The sequence below is a fragment of the Zootoca vivipara genome, chromosome 1, assembly GCF_963506605.1.
Source record: "Zootoca vivipara chromosome 1, rZooViv1.1, whole genome shotgun sequence".
NCBI lineage: Eukaryota > Metazoa > Chordata > Lepidosauria > Squamata > Lacertidae > Zootoca > Zootoca vivipara.
This window is the reverse complement of record NC_083276.1, coordinates 42,638,722-42,653,586: the sequence shown is the minus strand read 5'-3', so window position 1 is coordinate 42,653,586 and position 14,865 is coordinate 42,638,722. Positions and strand designations below refer to the sequence as shown.

Genomic DNA, 14,865 nt, shown 5'->3' with positions numbered 1-14,865 from the left:
CTGACCGATCTCCCCTCCCTCCACAGCCTACCCTGAGCCACAACCCCCTTAAAGGATAATAATAATAATAATTTATTATTATTTATACCCCGCCCATCTGGCTGGGTTTACGCAGCCACTCTGGGAGGCTTCCAGCAGAATATTAAAATACAATGATTCATCATTTTGTTAAACCACTGTGTGAAGCGCCTTCCCCCCACTGCTGCAAGGAAGCAGTGTAAGAGGCAAGCACCCAAGTGAGCTGTTCAGTGGAGGGCAGGAGGGACAGCTGCCCCCCCATGAGTCAGGATGAAGCGGCTGCCTCAGGCAGTGGAAGTGCAGAAGGAAATGCCCCACCTGCCCCCACTGTTTCTGTCACTGGCAGAGCGCCCCCTCTCACTGGGAACGTTCCAGCGCGCAACATTGCCTCTCATCTTCCCTGCCCATGGAAAGGAGAAGATAAGCCCCAAAGCCTTGTTGAATGCTCCCCCTTGCTACGGTCATTGCGGCACAAGCGGATGTGGGGCGTGGCAGCAGCGAGGAGTAAAGAGCAACATGCTCCCGTTTCACCTCAGGTGGCGAAACTGGATGGGCTGCCCCTGGTGTGAGGTACTTCAAACAATGGCTTAGCAAACAACTGTGTGAAGCACTTCCTTCCTACATTAAACATGCCAACAGGGAGGTTTAATAGAGGGAAGAAATGTTTCACACAGCAAGCTGCTGTGTGAAGCTCCTTTCCTCCCTCCATTATACCTTGCTGAAGACACATTTAATGCAGGGGAGGAAACATTTAACACAGCAACTTGATAAACCGCTATGTGAAGCACCTTCACCTTCTGTGAAACAGCTTGCCTGGGCCGCCTAATACCCACCCTGCTTCCTTGCTCACCTGCCTCCCTGCCTGGTGTTCATCACACTGCAGCTGGGATGTCCCCCTATTGTCAGCTGCACAAACTGCAGAGCCTGACGACAGGCTTACATTTTTATGTATATGCAAAGCTGCCTCTCACAATTTCATATTCTGAGCAATATGCTATACATATTACATTGTAGAGAAAAACATATTACTAGATGCTGCTAGGGCTGAGTAGATGTAGTGTTGTGATTGCACATCAGACATGATTAAATTTTGAAGGCGGCTTGGATGCTGCGCTACAATTTGCAGTGTCGGTAATGAGGAGTGACTCAGTGCTGCAGGTTTCTGGCTACTGTGATACACTATGTCACAAGTGATACAATGATGAATCAGAACTGGTGGGCTGGGCAATGTGCAAAAGCAAAAAAATGTGTTGGCATTTAAGTAATGGAAGATCAAGTATGCATATACATATGTAACCGGTATAATTTGAAGTGTAAAAGATTTAAGGATGATAACAATATCACAAATATGTCATGGGTCTTAGGCTGTGTATATACTATTCCATCAATAGCACAAAAAAGTATTTTTACTCAATCTAGAATAATTCATGTTGAAGCTCAACACACTGCTTTCATTCTAGATGAGGGGTCCCCAGACTTACCCGCCTTCGGGCCGGTGCCCACCGTGCCGATCGCGCGGCGGGCTGGAGGGTGGGGGAGTGCGCGCCAGTGCGCATGCGCACACCCATTTACTGGCCGGAAAAATCGCCGAAAATTGTTTGTGCGCATGCGTATGGCCTCCCCCGACCCGGAAGTGCACCTCCCCCGACCCGGAAGTGCACCGGAAATGACCTCTTCTGGGTCGGGAGAGGCCCATACACATGCGCAGAAACGATTTTCGGCATTTTTTTCCCGATCTGGAAGCGCGCCGCCGTGCAGCACGCCGCAAGAGCGGGTGGCGGCAGCGGGCGGCGGGGGTTGTCGCGGGCCGGATTGGGCGGCCAATTGGGCCGCATCCGGCCCGGGGGCCGTAGTCTGGGGACCCCTGTTCTAGATTGAGTCTAGGTCCTGCCATCAATAAATGTCGGTGTTTGATAGGCATTTGGGAACCCTCCCCTTGCATAGGTTATCCTTAAATTTGTAGCAGTTCTTTCTCCCACTGGGAAAAATCTCAGCCATTGTTATTTTTATGAAATCTGCTAAGCTTAACTTGTTGATGGCTTTGAGTTCTTCTTGCCTGATGGGTACTGTTATATAGTTAGTCAAGCAAAATATATTCAACAGTGATCAACTTGCATTGTTTCAGCAGCCTTGGATTTACCAGTAGATCCCAATCTACCTTCTTCCCAATCCTGAAGTGTGTGAATTACTTTTTTTTTTTTACAATCTATTTTTATTAATTTTCCAATTAAAATACAACTATGTCACATCCATTATTCCAAATTATACAAATCCATATCAATTAAACCGGATATTATACCAAATCATATACAATTTTGGAGTTCCCATGCTTCAAAAAATTGGGGTTTTCTCGCAACTGCTTACTGCCGTCTTTATTCTAAAGTCCAAATAGTCACTCATAATCCATGATAATCTCGATCTTCCCCTGCAGTCACTAAAATATTTTCTTCTTTCATCCATTCATCCGATTTTTCCACCGCTGCTGAAATAAGCATCAAATGAGATTTCCCATATATTCATTCTCCTGTGTGAGTTTTAATCAGTCCGGCCTCCCCCTAAATCCCCATAAATCCTCTTTGTCTGGAGTGCTTTCTTCTTGCGTAGGTCTTTCAACACAAAACAGCGCCATCTTGAAAAGCTCAGATCACTTTCGTTTTCTTCTCGACGTTTTTTTTGCAGACGATCATAGTAAAATTTACAGCTTTCCGGGCATAGGCACAGCTGTCACATTATGTAGAAACTCTTAACAGATTTATAGCTCTCCTTGCCCCATAGCTGAACTTAACTTCAGATCGCTGTTCAAATTCCAAGTGCGTCACACCTCATAAATCCAAACGCTTCCAGCCGCACTCCGATTGTCCAGTTGGAGGGGGGGCCCTCTCTTCAACAGTTTTACAGCTTCTAACCATATCATATCAATAGTTTTATAGAGTCTAACTCACACAGTTAAGTTCCATTTCTCATTTGTTCCAAACAAACAGGACATCACGTCCGGGAAGGTATAAAATAACTCGTAGAGTGTATGAAAGAATAAAGAAGACTCACTTCCCTTCTCGTGGCGTCCCAATCAATCTTTCTTGCCGATGATATACTCCCTCACTCCTCACGCTCAGCAGCGAAAATTCCTTGGCAATAAACAGAGCTTCTGCCCTTCCTTTTTGAAGCACGTCCATGAATTTAAGCCCAATTATCTTCTTTGATCATGGAGATCCCGCTACGCAGGTCGGCGTCCGGGGAGCTCCGCTCCTCCATAAGTGCTTTCAGCCCTGGCCCCCCCGCCCCTTGAACAGTCGGGGTGGGTTTAGGGGCATCTGCGGGCCTGCGGCCCTCTCCGTAACCCCCGGAGAGGTGGGGAGGTTGCCATTTACTCCCCTAGCAACCGCCAAATTCCTTATGAAGGTCGGAAAGATGGAAAAAGGGTCAGCCATTCCTGCGACCGGAACCGGAACTGAAGTGTGTGAATTACTTTGACCACTCCAAAATGCCATATAAATGTGAAGCATTATTTAATCATGACAACTCCTTTGATTTTTGCAGGGTGAAGTGGAAAGTGCTGATCGGTTCAGTTGGAGAAATGGACAGGCCCTTTGAGATCACTTTGCTGTATTCAAGCTGTGAAGAAAAGAGTTCTGGGCTTTTGGCACTGGGCTCTTTGCATCTCAGAAATTGCTTTCATGGTATGTCTTATATTGCCATTCAGCTCTGTAAAGTCAGGATATTTGCTTTGCATAATCACAAAAGCCCAGGACTAGCAATGCTTCCAGCATGAGACTCAACAGCAAGCAGTGGAGTAAATATCTTTGAAACATGAGGAACCCTTAAAAACAAACTTTTTTCTTAAATAAATGTTATATAAAAATGCACCTGGGTTCTCTCTTTAAAAGTTTTTAAATTGGACTAAAAATGTTCATATGTCATAATGGTGCTGTTGCTACATAAATATATAAGCAGATGCATATACACTTCTTATATTAAATCACACATAGGCAGCATTTTAGGGTCAAAGCAGTATTTAAATTTTAAACTACCACACTCAATAAATATAGGGCCACCAAACATGATTTTATTTCTCTAACTTCAGAATATAAATGCATTTTTGTTCATTATATTTTGTAAATGATTTTTATTGCCCTTCTCAATCTCCCTTCCTGCTTTTTTTTTATCCAAAAGAAATATCAGTAATGTAAGGGATTAATTCTTCTTGCATGTCAGGTGCTTTAACATACAGTACTTAGGCTAGATAAATATTTCGTGAAAAAGCTGCAAAGGGAAAAGAAACTTAAATGATTTAAGCCAAACTGGATAATTTATCAACATGCCTTTGAATTGGAGTATAATGCAGATACAAAGATATATGGTGGCAGGATGAAGGGAGACTTGAAAAAGAGGGCAATAAATTTTGCCTATTGATAACCAAACTGCCGCCCCCAAGAAAACCTAATCCTGGAAAGCAGCGGTAAATCCAGTGCCTGCAAAGGTCACATCTGTGCTTTCTGGACACTGGACTTCTAAGACTGACTTATTTTCTGAATCTTAAATAATTTGCTGTCTGTCCAAAAGAATGTCTTCCACATGACTTACAATAGAAACAGAAAGCTACAGGACAGCCCTCAAGCAATGGGAAGAAAGTTCTGCAGCTTTATGACACTTACACTTGTCCTGTACCTCGAAAACATGGGTCTAAGCAATTTGTCACATAATAACATAAATAATTCCCAAAATATAATTATAAATGAGGTTCTTAGGCAAGTACCTTATGTACCTCAATGAGAGGTATGAACTTGCTTTTTTTTATATTTAGCCTAGGTAAAGGTAAAGGGACCCCTGACCGTTAGGTCCAGTCGCAAACGACTCTGGGGTTGCGGCGCTCATCTCGCTTTACTGGCCGAGGGAGCCGGTGTTTGTCTGTAGACAGCTTCCGGGTCATGTGGCCAGCATGACTAAACAGCTTCTGGCAAACCAGAGCAGCACATGGAAAAGCCGTTTACCTTCCCGCTGGAGCGGTACCTCTTTATCTACTTGCACTTTGACGTGCTTTCAAACTGATAGGTGGGCAGGAGTAGGGACCGAGCAACAGGAGCTCACCCTGTCGTGGGGATTCAAACCGCCGACCTTCTGATCGGCAATCCCTAGGCTCTGTGGTTTAACCCACAATGCCACTCGTGTCCCTAATTTAGCCTAATTTGAGACAAACTCTCATCTCCTCATCAACACAAAGAAGCCTTTCTCTTTTCTGATCTTTCGTATTTGTCAGAGTTGAAAATCCCTGTTCACAACAGTATGTTGTGGAGAACTGTAGAATAATAGCCAGTGCTCTTGAAGAGAGGCGTGGATACTGGCTATATATAAAACATTGTTCTGATACTATATTACACTACACTGAAATGTCTAAACGTTTCTTTGATGGTCCTTGAATCTTCCTGCCACATTTGCTCTCCTGTCCTGCAACACCAGTGTGGCACACCACACCCTTTGAGAACACCGCATTAAGCAATTGCTTCCATGTGTTTCAGTAGTCTGGGAGAGAGCCATGCCCCTGCAAATCCATGCCTAAAATTCAGGCCCACTCCTTTCTGTAGATTTACTTTAGCAACCAAGCAACAGTTTATTATTATTATTATTATTAATAATAATAATAATAATAATAATAATAATAAAATTTGTATACCACCCTATACCCGCAGATCTCAGGGCAGTTCACAACATAAAAGCTACCCTTTTATATGTAAAAAATCAACTCTGCCTCTAGATATATACATCTTTGGAGATCTAAGGTAAAGGGGCCCGTGACCATCAAGTCTAGTCGTGTCCAACTCTGGGGTTGCGGCGCTCATCTCGCTCTATAGGCTGAGAGATGTAGTCAAAAGGTGGGATATCAGTAAAGCAAAATACTGTAAAGAATTCTTAACTGATCAGTTCATGCTGCTTTGAAGAACTCACTCTTCTGTTTATTGCTCGCTGTATCTTCACCATCTTCTTCCTTACTCTTGTGACCAAGGGGGAAAGGAGCTCATAATAGAGCAATTATGTTTTAAATCTAGGCATTGTTCTTTGATACTCGGATGTATGTTTTTTCCTCCCCTTCAGACAAAGGAGTTCCACATATTTCCCAATATGAGAAGGGCTCCGCCGCTCTATGCCCACAAGAGGGCTGTGTCAGCAAACTTCAGGTCTGTGATTTCAGTACCAGTTGCCCCATCGAAGAAGAAGAAGGTGGATCCATCTGTGGTGAATATGGATCTATATTTCCCTTACACTTTTCTGTCCATGGCTTCCTACTTGCCAGCTTGGTTCCTACTTGCTCACTCCTGTCTTATGGGTCCCCTAAAGCAGTGGTTGCTTCACTTGATCCCCTCAGATCATGCAGCCACAAGTTCACACAGAGTAGCTGAAATCCTCCCTACCTCACAAAACAGCCCTTATATCCAGTGCCAGCAAGATGTCATGAGGTGGCTCAGGTCCAATTGGTGCTAGCTTCCTCCTGCCAGGACCCTGGAGATTAGGCTGTTGATTCCTGATCAGTTGATCTGATATTGGCTCCCCCTACCACAGTGATAGTAATCAAGACCACTCAGCTATGGTTTTTTAAAAGTTATATTATTGTGGTCATGAGATGTATTTAATATTCTTGTTTGGTTGTAATCTGCTTGGGGGTGGGGGCTTGCCTAATGCAAGACAGTGGTATATAATGGAAATTATTATTTATTTTATACCATTGCCGTTAAGAGGAGGTATCATAGCACTGTACATTGAATGAGATGACATGAAAGCTTACATAACTCTTGGTGGAATTGTTTCCCATGCTTGCTATTCTTTTCTAACCAGACTCAACAAGAGAAGGCATAGTTAATTAACTGGTACTCACCCTGTTTTTCTTCTTGCTGAGATATATGTTTTCCTTCCTACCACCAATCTTTTTCTTGCAGACCATCTACCGGAGGGGGCACATTGTTCTTTTGAGGAAGGTCCCTGTGGCTGGACATTGGGTGGCAATGTGAATTTTTCATGGTCTATTCATGGCTTTTCAAAGATGCAGGAAGACCCCTTTGGAGCATCAGCCTTACATGCTACCAGAGGTTTGTTACATATCTGCCGTTTTCCAGTTTAGCCTGAAGCACAGGGTTGTTCTAAAGAAGTGTCAATAGAGGGACACTTAGCCCCCGCCTTGAGAGGAGAGTGCACATGAACTCTTGAGAGACATGCACATCTCCCTTAAGCTGCAAACCGCAAAGTGTCTGGAGAAGAAGTGTGAATTAATCACATTTTCTCTGTTGCCAGTTTTCACAACATGTAAAGTAGCTCATTGCTTTCAGCAGAAATATTTCAAGACAATTGAGCGTGTGTGTATGTGTGTGTGTGTGTAAATGAAGGACCAAGATCCACATAAAAGACCGTTAGTGTGCAACAAGTGGGGGGACCGCAAGGATTTTGGGAGGGGCACACTGAGCTTTCCATTCTTCCAAATAAATTGCTGTAGAGATGTGATGGTGATAGAGAGGCATAGAGATTGCCCCAAATCGTTTTCTCACTCTTTTTCTTCTTTTCTTTCTCTTTTCTTCATGCTGTCTAGAAAAGTCCCTTTCCTTTCTTTTTGAAGCATTACACACACTCTCTCCCCCCTTAAACACACCCCTCTCTGATGGCTTCTCCAGTTTCCACCTTTCCTTTTATCACCAATGGCCCCTCCCAAAGTTCTGTTCTTGTGAACATTGCAGCCCTCTTCATTCAGCAGGGTTACTGAGAAAGGGTTGTCTCCCTGCACTCAGTACTTTTAAAATTACAAAGTAACATTCTTTGCAGGGGGTTGGACTAGATGGCCCTTTGAGTCCCTACAAACTGTACAATTCTGTGATTCTGCATACCTGAGAAATTCCCTGACTATATAGCAACTTTTCTCTTGGGTCTGTTTTACTGTCCTACTGGTTGATATAGATGCACAATAGATTTCCTTTTAGAAGATGAAGTGGATTGTTAAGTTTTAAACAGCTTCAGAATATCATGGAATAAATTTGAAGCTGCAATAATAATATAAAAAGCTCGAATAATGCAGATTACTCTAGATAGATGAGATTATTCTATTTCCTATTGTATCAATCGAAAGATAATTTGAATTGTTTTGGCATTTGGCTTTTTTCCTTTTTTTCTTTTTGTAGGAAGAACGTATCTGAGTAATTTATTTATTTTAGTTATTTCTGTATTCTTTTCGCATCATAATATTTGTTTCTTTACGGATATTGCCAAGAAACTTTAGGATTCTACCCTCCTCATCTTAGAATGTTTAAAACGAATCTTATTGGGGTATGAACATAAGTACTGTACAGTATTACTTTTACTTACGAATGTTTCTACTTACGAATGGAGCTCCGTCTGCCATCTTGGATGTGGTTTAGATAGGATTTTTTCTACTTATGATTTTTTAGATAGGGTTTTTTCTCCCAATGCATTCCTATGGGATTCGACTTACAATTTTTTTTTACTTACAAATGTGCGTTCGGAACACATTAAATTCGTAAGTAGAGGTACCACTGTATGTGTAGTGCCACCCACTGTCTCCAAAGTAGGGCATGCAATAAGGTGTGGATTACTCTAGCATCTTTTTGATCCTCCGACTGGATGCTGTACTGAGTGGTCGGCCAGACTAAGTAAATGGCCATGCCCTGCCCGCCCCCCCAGGGCCACCGTGGATTGGCTCATTTGAAGGATGGATTAGGCTGGAACCTGTGAGCCTCTGCGGTGGCTGGAGGGGACGGGAAAACAATATAAAATGACGCTGTGCATCCAGGGGATAGAGGAGGTGCCATATTGGGCCGCAACCACCTCTCACCAGCAAGATGGTAAGAGGCCATTTTGATCCTTGGATGGCAGCTCCCCCTATCATTGTGAAGCAGAATTCACCAAGCACTGACCCACTAATAGTTCACTCCATGGACAGTCAGTGAGGCATTATCTAGGTGACTGCCTAAATGACACGAGAACTTCCCTGAGCTGCTCTAGGCCTTGTGAACTTGTGCAGGTCAGACACATAATCTGCCTATGCAGTGCACTGTAGGTCATGCATGGCTGAGACATTCCAGAACCTGTTGGCTCCACAAACAGGTTATTATTAAACCAGGGTCACATTTGCTGAGCCTTCCACCACTGCACATCTGCAAATCTGCCACTGAAATCCAGTTGCGATTTATTTTCCAGGTCACTTTTTGTATCTGCGTGTAGACAGCGAGCACACAGATGGTGTTGCCTGGGAATATAGTCCTAGACTCCCAGTCAGTCTTGCAAATGGAGCCTCCCAGGTATGTTTCCCTTTATCCTTCTTCAATTAATCTGCACTTTGAGGGAACTTTTAATGACACAAGCCCCATTTTCTTTTTTTCTTTTTACTTCTAATAAATTATTTGTTTTATTAAATTAAAACTGGGGGTGACGGTTCTATCTGGAGCCCCTGATTCAATCTCCCATTTGATCTGTGATGGAAGCCATAATGTCCTCATTCTGGACAACCAGCTACATCTACAGAGCTGATAAATAAACATTGTTTTTGATGGGTTTTCATACTTGGCTACACCTGGTAGGGAAAGTAAGCTAATCCCTGAGTAATTCTTGAGTAATTTGCATGTGGTAGGAAAGTAAAAAAATTATGATTTCAAACTCAGAAAGATGGATAGTCCTCTCAACATAAACTTTCCTTTACTTCCTCTGTGTGGCTACAGCCAGGGTGCACAGTATTCTTCATACTTCCCAACCCACCACCAGGAATTTGAGTAATCATGCCAGCTTATACATTACTTCCTCCATGCATCTGTGGTGATAGGACCACTCTGTATCATTTTTTTTAGTATATATGAACCTAGCTCACCATCTTCAAATATGTATCAGAAAGAGCATCCTTGACAACTGTTCTCTGTCTCTTCATTTTGCCATCACATTCCTCTTTAGCTCCAGTTCTCAGCCTACGTTTTTGGCAATTACAATGGCACCATCTCACTCATTGTCCGAGAAGAAGGAGACAGAATTGGTGCCACTTTGCTGTTGTGGGAAAGAACAGGGAGCTGGAGTGATCACTGGTATCTTATAACCTTGGAAATGCCAAGACTTCAAAACTAGTAAGTACAACATCAGTGGTATTCTTCACTAAAAGAGCATAAAATGATATCTAGATAATATTGTACCATCAGTAAGCATGACACTTGATAAAGTATAACAAATTTTGTACAGAGATTTCCTTATTATGTTGTTCATGAAATTATTATAATTTTCCATTTTTTCCTTCATCATGTATAGATGCCAGCCAAATCCTAAACCTACTCCTTCTAAATCTAATACCGAATTATTTTTGAGTTCCATCCAATCTTTTATCCACGCTAACCCTGCCGCATCATGATATATTTCTAAATTTGGTAGACCAAAACCCCCCTCTTTTCTTTTTATCTATCAATATTTTATATTTTATTCTGGGTTTCTTCCCGGTCCATATACATTTTGTTATTTCTTTCCGCCAATCTTTAAAACATTTTCCTCCTCCTCCTTTTATATAAGGGCTTTGCCAATTCTTTACCCCCTAAAAAAATTGGAGCACAGAGAGGGCATGTGCCCCCGCAAGCCATATTGGTTTTTTCTGTTTCTCTGTGAGGTGTTATTGTCTTCCCTATTGCTACTACTCTGCAGTGCCACTTTTGGAAAAAGCATCTTCATCCTCACAGCATTATGCCAGCTAATTGGGGGACATGTTTTGTTTTGTTTTGTTTTGCTTTGTTTTCTTTTGTTTGTGTGTGTGTGTGTGTGTGTGTGTGTGTAGCATGACACCTTGGATCCAGAAGGTGTAGCCATATGAAGGAAAGAAAGGACCTTTACATGTCCTCACTCTGAAGCAGAGAGGGAAGGAACGCACTCCCACTGCCATGGCAATTAGAGCCATGCTCTCTGTCAGCTGAATATTATCACTGGGTCTCATTGGTCTCATTCCCAATGAAGGGGTACACTCTAAGGAAATAGCAACGTGTTACCTCTCTTCCTCTTGACTTCCAGCACCATACTTTTGAACCCCTTTAATGCTACCCCATCACCCAAAAGTGAGAATGCTTTTTCTCTGGGAATTAAAATGTTGAGTGAAAACGTTTGGTAAAAATGCCCCGTTTTGGTTCAGCTGTTGTGTAGTTCAGTGTTGTTGTTTTTCCTATTTTGGTATTTGTAATGTTGATCATTTTATAAGGAGCCCTGAACTGTAGATATTGATGAAAGGGGGAGATCCCAATCCTAGTCTCCCACCCACCCACCACAAAAAATCCTTTCCAATGCCTGCTGACCATTGAGGCATGAGATTAAAACCCCATCGTAAAGCACCTTTCATAAATATATTCAATCATATTAAGATATGCTTCTTGATCTTGCATTTTAAGCTATTACTTGTTAGATGTTCTGGCTTGTCAGATTTTATTTATGGACTGCTTTTTCACAGATGAAGTCCTAGCATGTTGGCCTTGCTGAGCTTCACACTAATTTGAATATTTTTAGATCTTCCCAATCTGTTTAGAACAAGACTGTTTCCTAGCTGAATAAGACGTTAAGCAGCACTTGTTCTTCCCCATATACAATTTTCCCTCATAAATCATACTGGGTTTCAGCAGCAGCAGCAGATAATTTCCTGGTGTGACATGTACTTTTCTTATTCTCCCAGAGTACTATATTCTTACGGATTTATGTTTAGTTACAATTCTTTAAAACAAAAACAAAAACTGCCCAGCTTTATCCTTTAGGAATGGAACCTATTTTTAGCCGTCCTGAATTAGCAGGTTGTACAATGGTGTTTTTATTCAGTGCATTAGCAAGAGAATGTGTGGCTCATGTGTTAAGATTACGGCTGCTGCTATTGTTGCTCTTTAGCAGCTATTGAATCCCAACTGTGTGTTAATTAGAATTACTGGTACTTCAAATGTGAACATGTTAGAGTGCTAATACTAAGTCTTTTTCAGGGATGGCTCCTTGACTGATCTGATAACTGTTGACCATTAGTTTGGGGTAGGAAAATTCAGGGCTCTGTGAAGTTTTATAGCAATACATTCAGTTAAATTTTCTGAGGCTTAGTTTACTTACTGCTTTATTGTTCTGCTTGGGACCTATGGAATGCAGCAATGTATGAAACATGCTTAATTTTTCAGTAATACTGATTAATTCTAGTTTGTGTTCCTGTTATTTCTGTTTGCAAGTTGCTTGTTGTCATACAATGTTTGATAGCCCTGCTTTCTTGTTTGCAAAATAAATTCAGGTGTTTATTTTAATATACATATATATATTCTCTTTGTCTTCTTCTCCAAACATCTTCTTTGGTAAATAGCTTTCGGTTGCAGATCCGGGCCACTTGGGGTTGGAATTCGCAAGCTGACATTGCAGTCGACAATATTACATTTGGTCTAGACTGTTCCTCTAATGGTGAGTGACTTCTAATTAAGGTAGCTCCAAATAGGCAGACAACATGTTAAGCAATACGAGGACTGTGTGTAATGTTCTTATTGCAGAAGAGCAAGTTATTTGATTGAGTCTGCGTATCACTTTCCTCCTGGTGACTCTTCCTTCATTGTAGCCTCTATGGAACATCCTTCAAGGCAGTAAATGTGTAAGTCTTTGCTGCTCAGGGACCCAATGCCTTCCCTTTGGATGGTACTCCTGATGCAAATATTAGCTCATGTTCACAGTCCCCTTTTCTGACACAGAAAAAGAAAGGGGTAAGAAGGTCTGCTCTCATTCCAGACAAGCATAACAGCTTGTCTATGAGGGAAGAGTGACAGATGAGGGAAGAGCGACAGATACTTTTTCAATCAGAAATCAATAACATTGGTATGTTATCAGTTGACTTAGAGAGAACAATCCTGCCTTTCAGCGTTTCACTAATGAAAGTTGGAACACTTTTATCCACTTGCAACACACTGTGATTCTTAGGCTGCATGCACACAACATTTCATTCTGGAATCAATGGAGAGTGAGTACTGGTTTCTTCTGTAAAGTCCACACTCAGGCTGGATCTAGATTTTGCACTTGAAAAGTGCCCTGTAGTGAAAAGTGCCCTGTAGTGTGTCCATTTTGGGCATGTGGGGCATGTCCACAACTGCCCAATGAGATATACCAAGGTCGCTATCACCACATCCTTCTTTATTCAGCTGGGGCATGTGCAGGGAGGAAAAGGCATGGATCACCTAATCAATGGGGGGATTTCACATGTGTGTCAAATTTCCACATCCACCCTTGTGGATAGCAGGATCTAAAATCAAACTAGATTCAAAGCAGCATGTTGAAGACAAGCATGACTGATTACAGATTAAGAAAAACTACATTTTTGTTATAAATAGGTTAGTGTGCATGCAGCCTTACACTTTGGACGTGCCTCCCCACACAACCATTCTAGTAGACATGCTAGAGGTTGTTCTCAGCCTGCTCTACATGGTATTCGGTTAGGTATTGCAGTAGCCAATCTTGCCCTATACCGTAACACCTTCAGCCTGTTTGATATGACATCTCCTCCATTTCAGAGGGGAGGTGGGCAGGAGCCGTTTTCCCGTGCTTGCAGGGCCCCCCCCCCTGCATCAGCCCCGTCCCGTCGCTGCGTTAAGCCCCTCAGCTGGCCAATAGGGCTCGCTGAGGGGCGGAGTCTAGCTGCATTTAAGCAAAGCTGCTTCAGCCTATCATCCGGCAGAGCGGGTGTAGCCCCGGGCCATTTAAACTCTGCGGCTCCTTCTTCCTTGCCTCTTTTGTTTGGTTGGAGGGGAGGTATCTTGATAAAGGGATCTGGGGTGGGAATACTGTCCGAAGCCTGGGCTAGGGCCATGTCACAGCCCCTACGGTGACCCCTCGGGGTGCCACTATCTGACGTGGCTTATAGAGCAACCCCTATTGGTGGTTTACCCTTCTGTGGACTCCCTGCAGATGGGCAGGAGTCAAGATATAGCCTGGCTTCACCTCAATGCCTAAGCCAAACCACTCACATCTGTAACCAATAAAGTTGCGGCCTATTTGAACCCATAAACCAAATATTCCGTGTCAGTGTGACTTATTGTTCTCCTGGGAACTTTGTGGCTCAGGTACCTTGGGACGCAAGGAAAGTTTTAAAAAGCCACCCCCAACATGTCGTCAGAAGGCAAGTCAGAGAGGAGATTTTTCCAGCATATATACAGTGCCAGAAAACAGAGATTTTCCCTGGTAACTTCTAGAAGTTTGTGTGAATGTTGTTGCTTTTGACAACGCTGTGAAGTTGAGGATACATGCTTCTGAAAAGACTTGAGTTCATACAGTTACATGAATTCCTGTAAGCTGCAATTGTTTTTCCGACGAGTACAAGCTATTTCATTCATCATCTCATCCTTTTAATTCAATTAGATCTTGGAGAAGCCCAGCAGCTCTGCTTTGCTTTCAGTAATAAAATTACTTCTCCCCCTTGCCAGGAGAGGTTTCGGATGTCATTGACAGAGCCAGTTAATAGGCAGACAAGAGGTTATGTTGGGAGCTTGCAGATAGGCAGCAGGAAGGAAGGAAGGAAGGAAGCAAAGCAGAAAGGAAAGCCTAATTTTATTCTTACTAGGATGGAAATACTAATTCCCTCATATGTTCCGGCTATTCTGTTCGCCACTCTTCTCTTCAAAACATGATATAGGCATAGTGTATACGAAGTGTGTGTGTGTTGAATGGGGTGGTGGGCAGTTTTATGTTTGTTTACTACACTTCTTTTCCTCTCAGTAACTGAAGTTCCCTGGGCAATTTACAGTGAAAGTTAAAACCATGAAGCAGTACAATACCTAAAATCTAGAACAAAATAAAAGCAGTACAATACAATATCAGAATAAAGCTAGCGACAAAGGATAAAAT

General features: G+C 42.5%; 1 protein-coding gene across 2 annotated transcripts in view; it reads left to right on the top strand.

Moving 5' to 3' along the window:
- Window positions 1-14,865, top strand: part of LTK (leukocyte receptor tyrosine kinase) — a 98,840-nt gene that overhangs the window by 45,566 nt on the left and 38,409 nt on the right. For both annotated transcript variants that reach the window (XM_035111725.2, XM_035111716.2), the window contains 6 exons: window positions 3,556-3,695; window positions 6,106-6,246; window positions 6,945-7,094; window positions 9,208-9,308; window positions 9,952-10,118; window positions 12,347-12,441. In XM_035111725.2, the coding sequence (XP_034967616.2) occupies window positions 3,556-3,695; window positions 6,106-6,246; window positions 6,945-7,094; window positions 9,208-9,308; window positions 9,952-10,118; window positions 12,347-12,441 (794 nt within the window). The remainder of the gene's footprint in view (window positions 1-3,555; window positions 3,696-6,105; window positions 6,247-6,944; window positions 7,095-9,207; window positions 9,309-9,951; window positions 10,119-12,346; window positions 12,442-14,865) is intronic.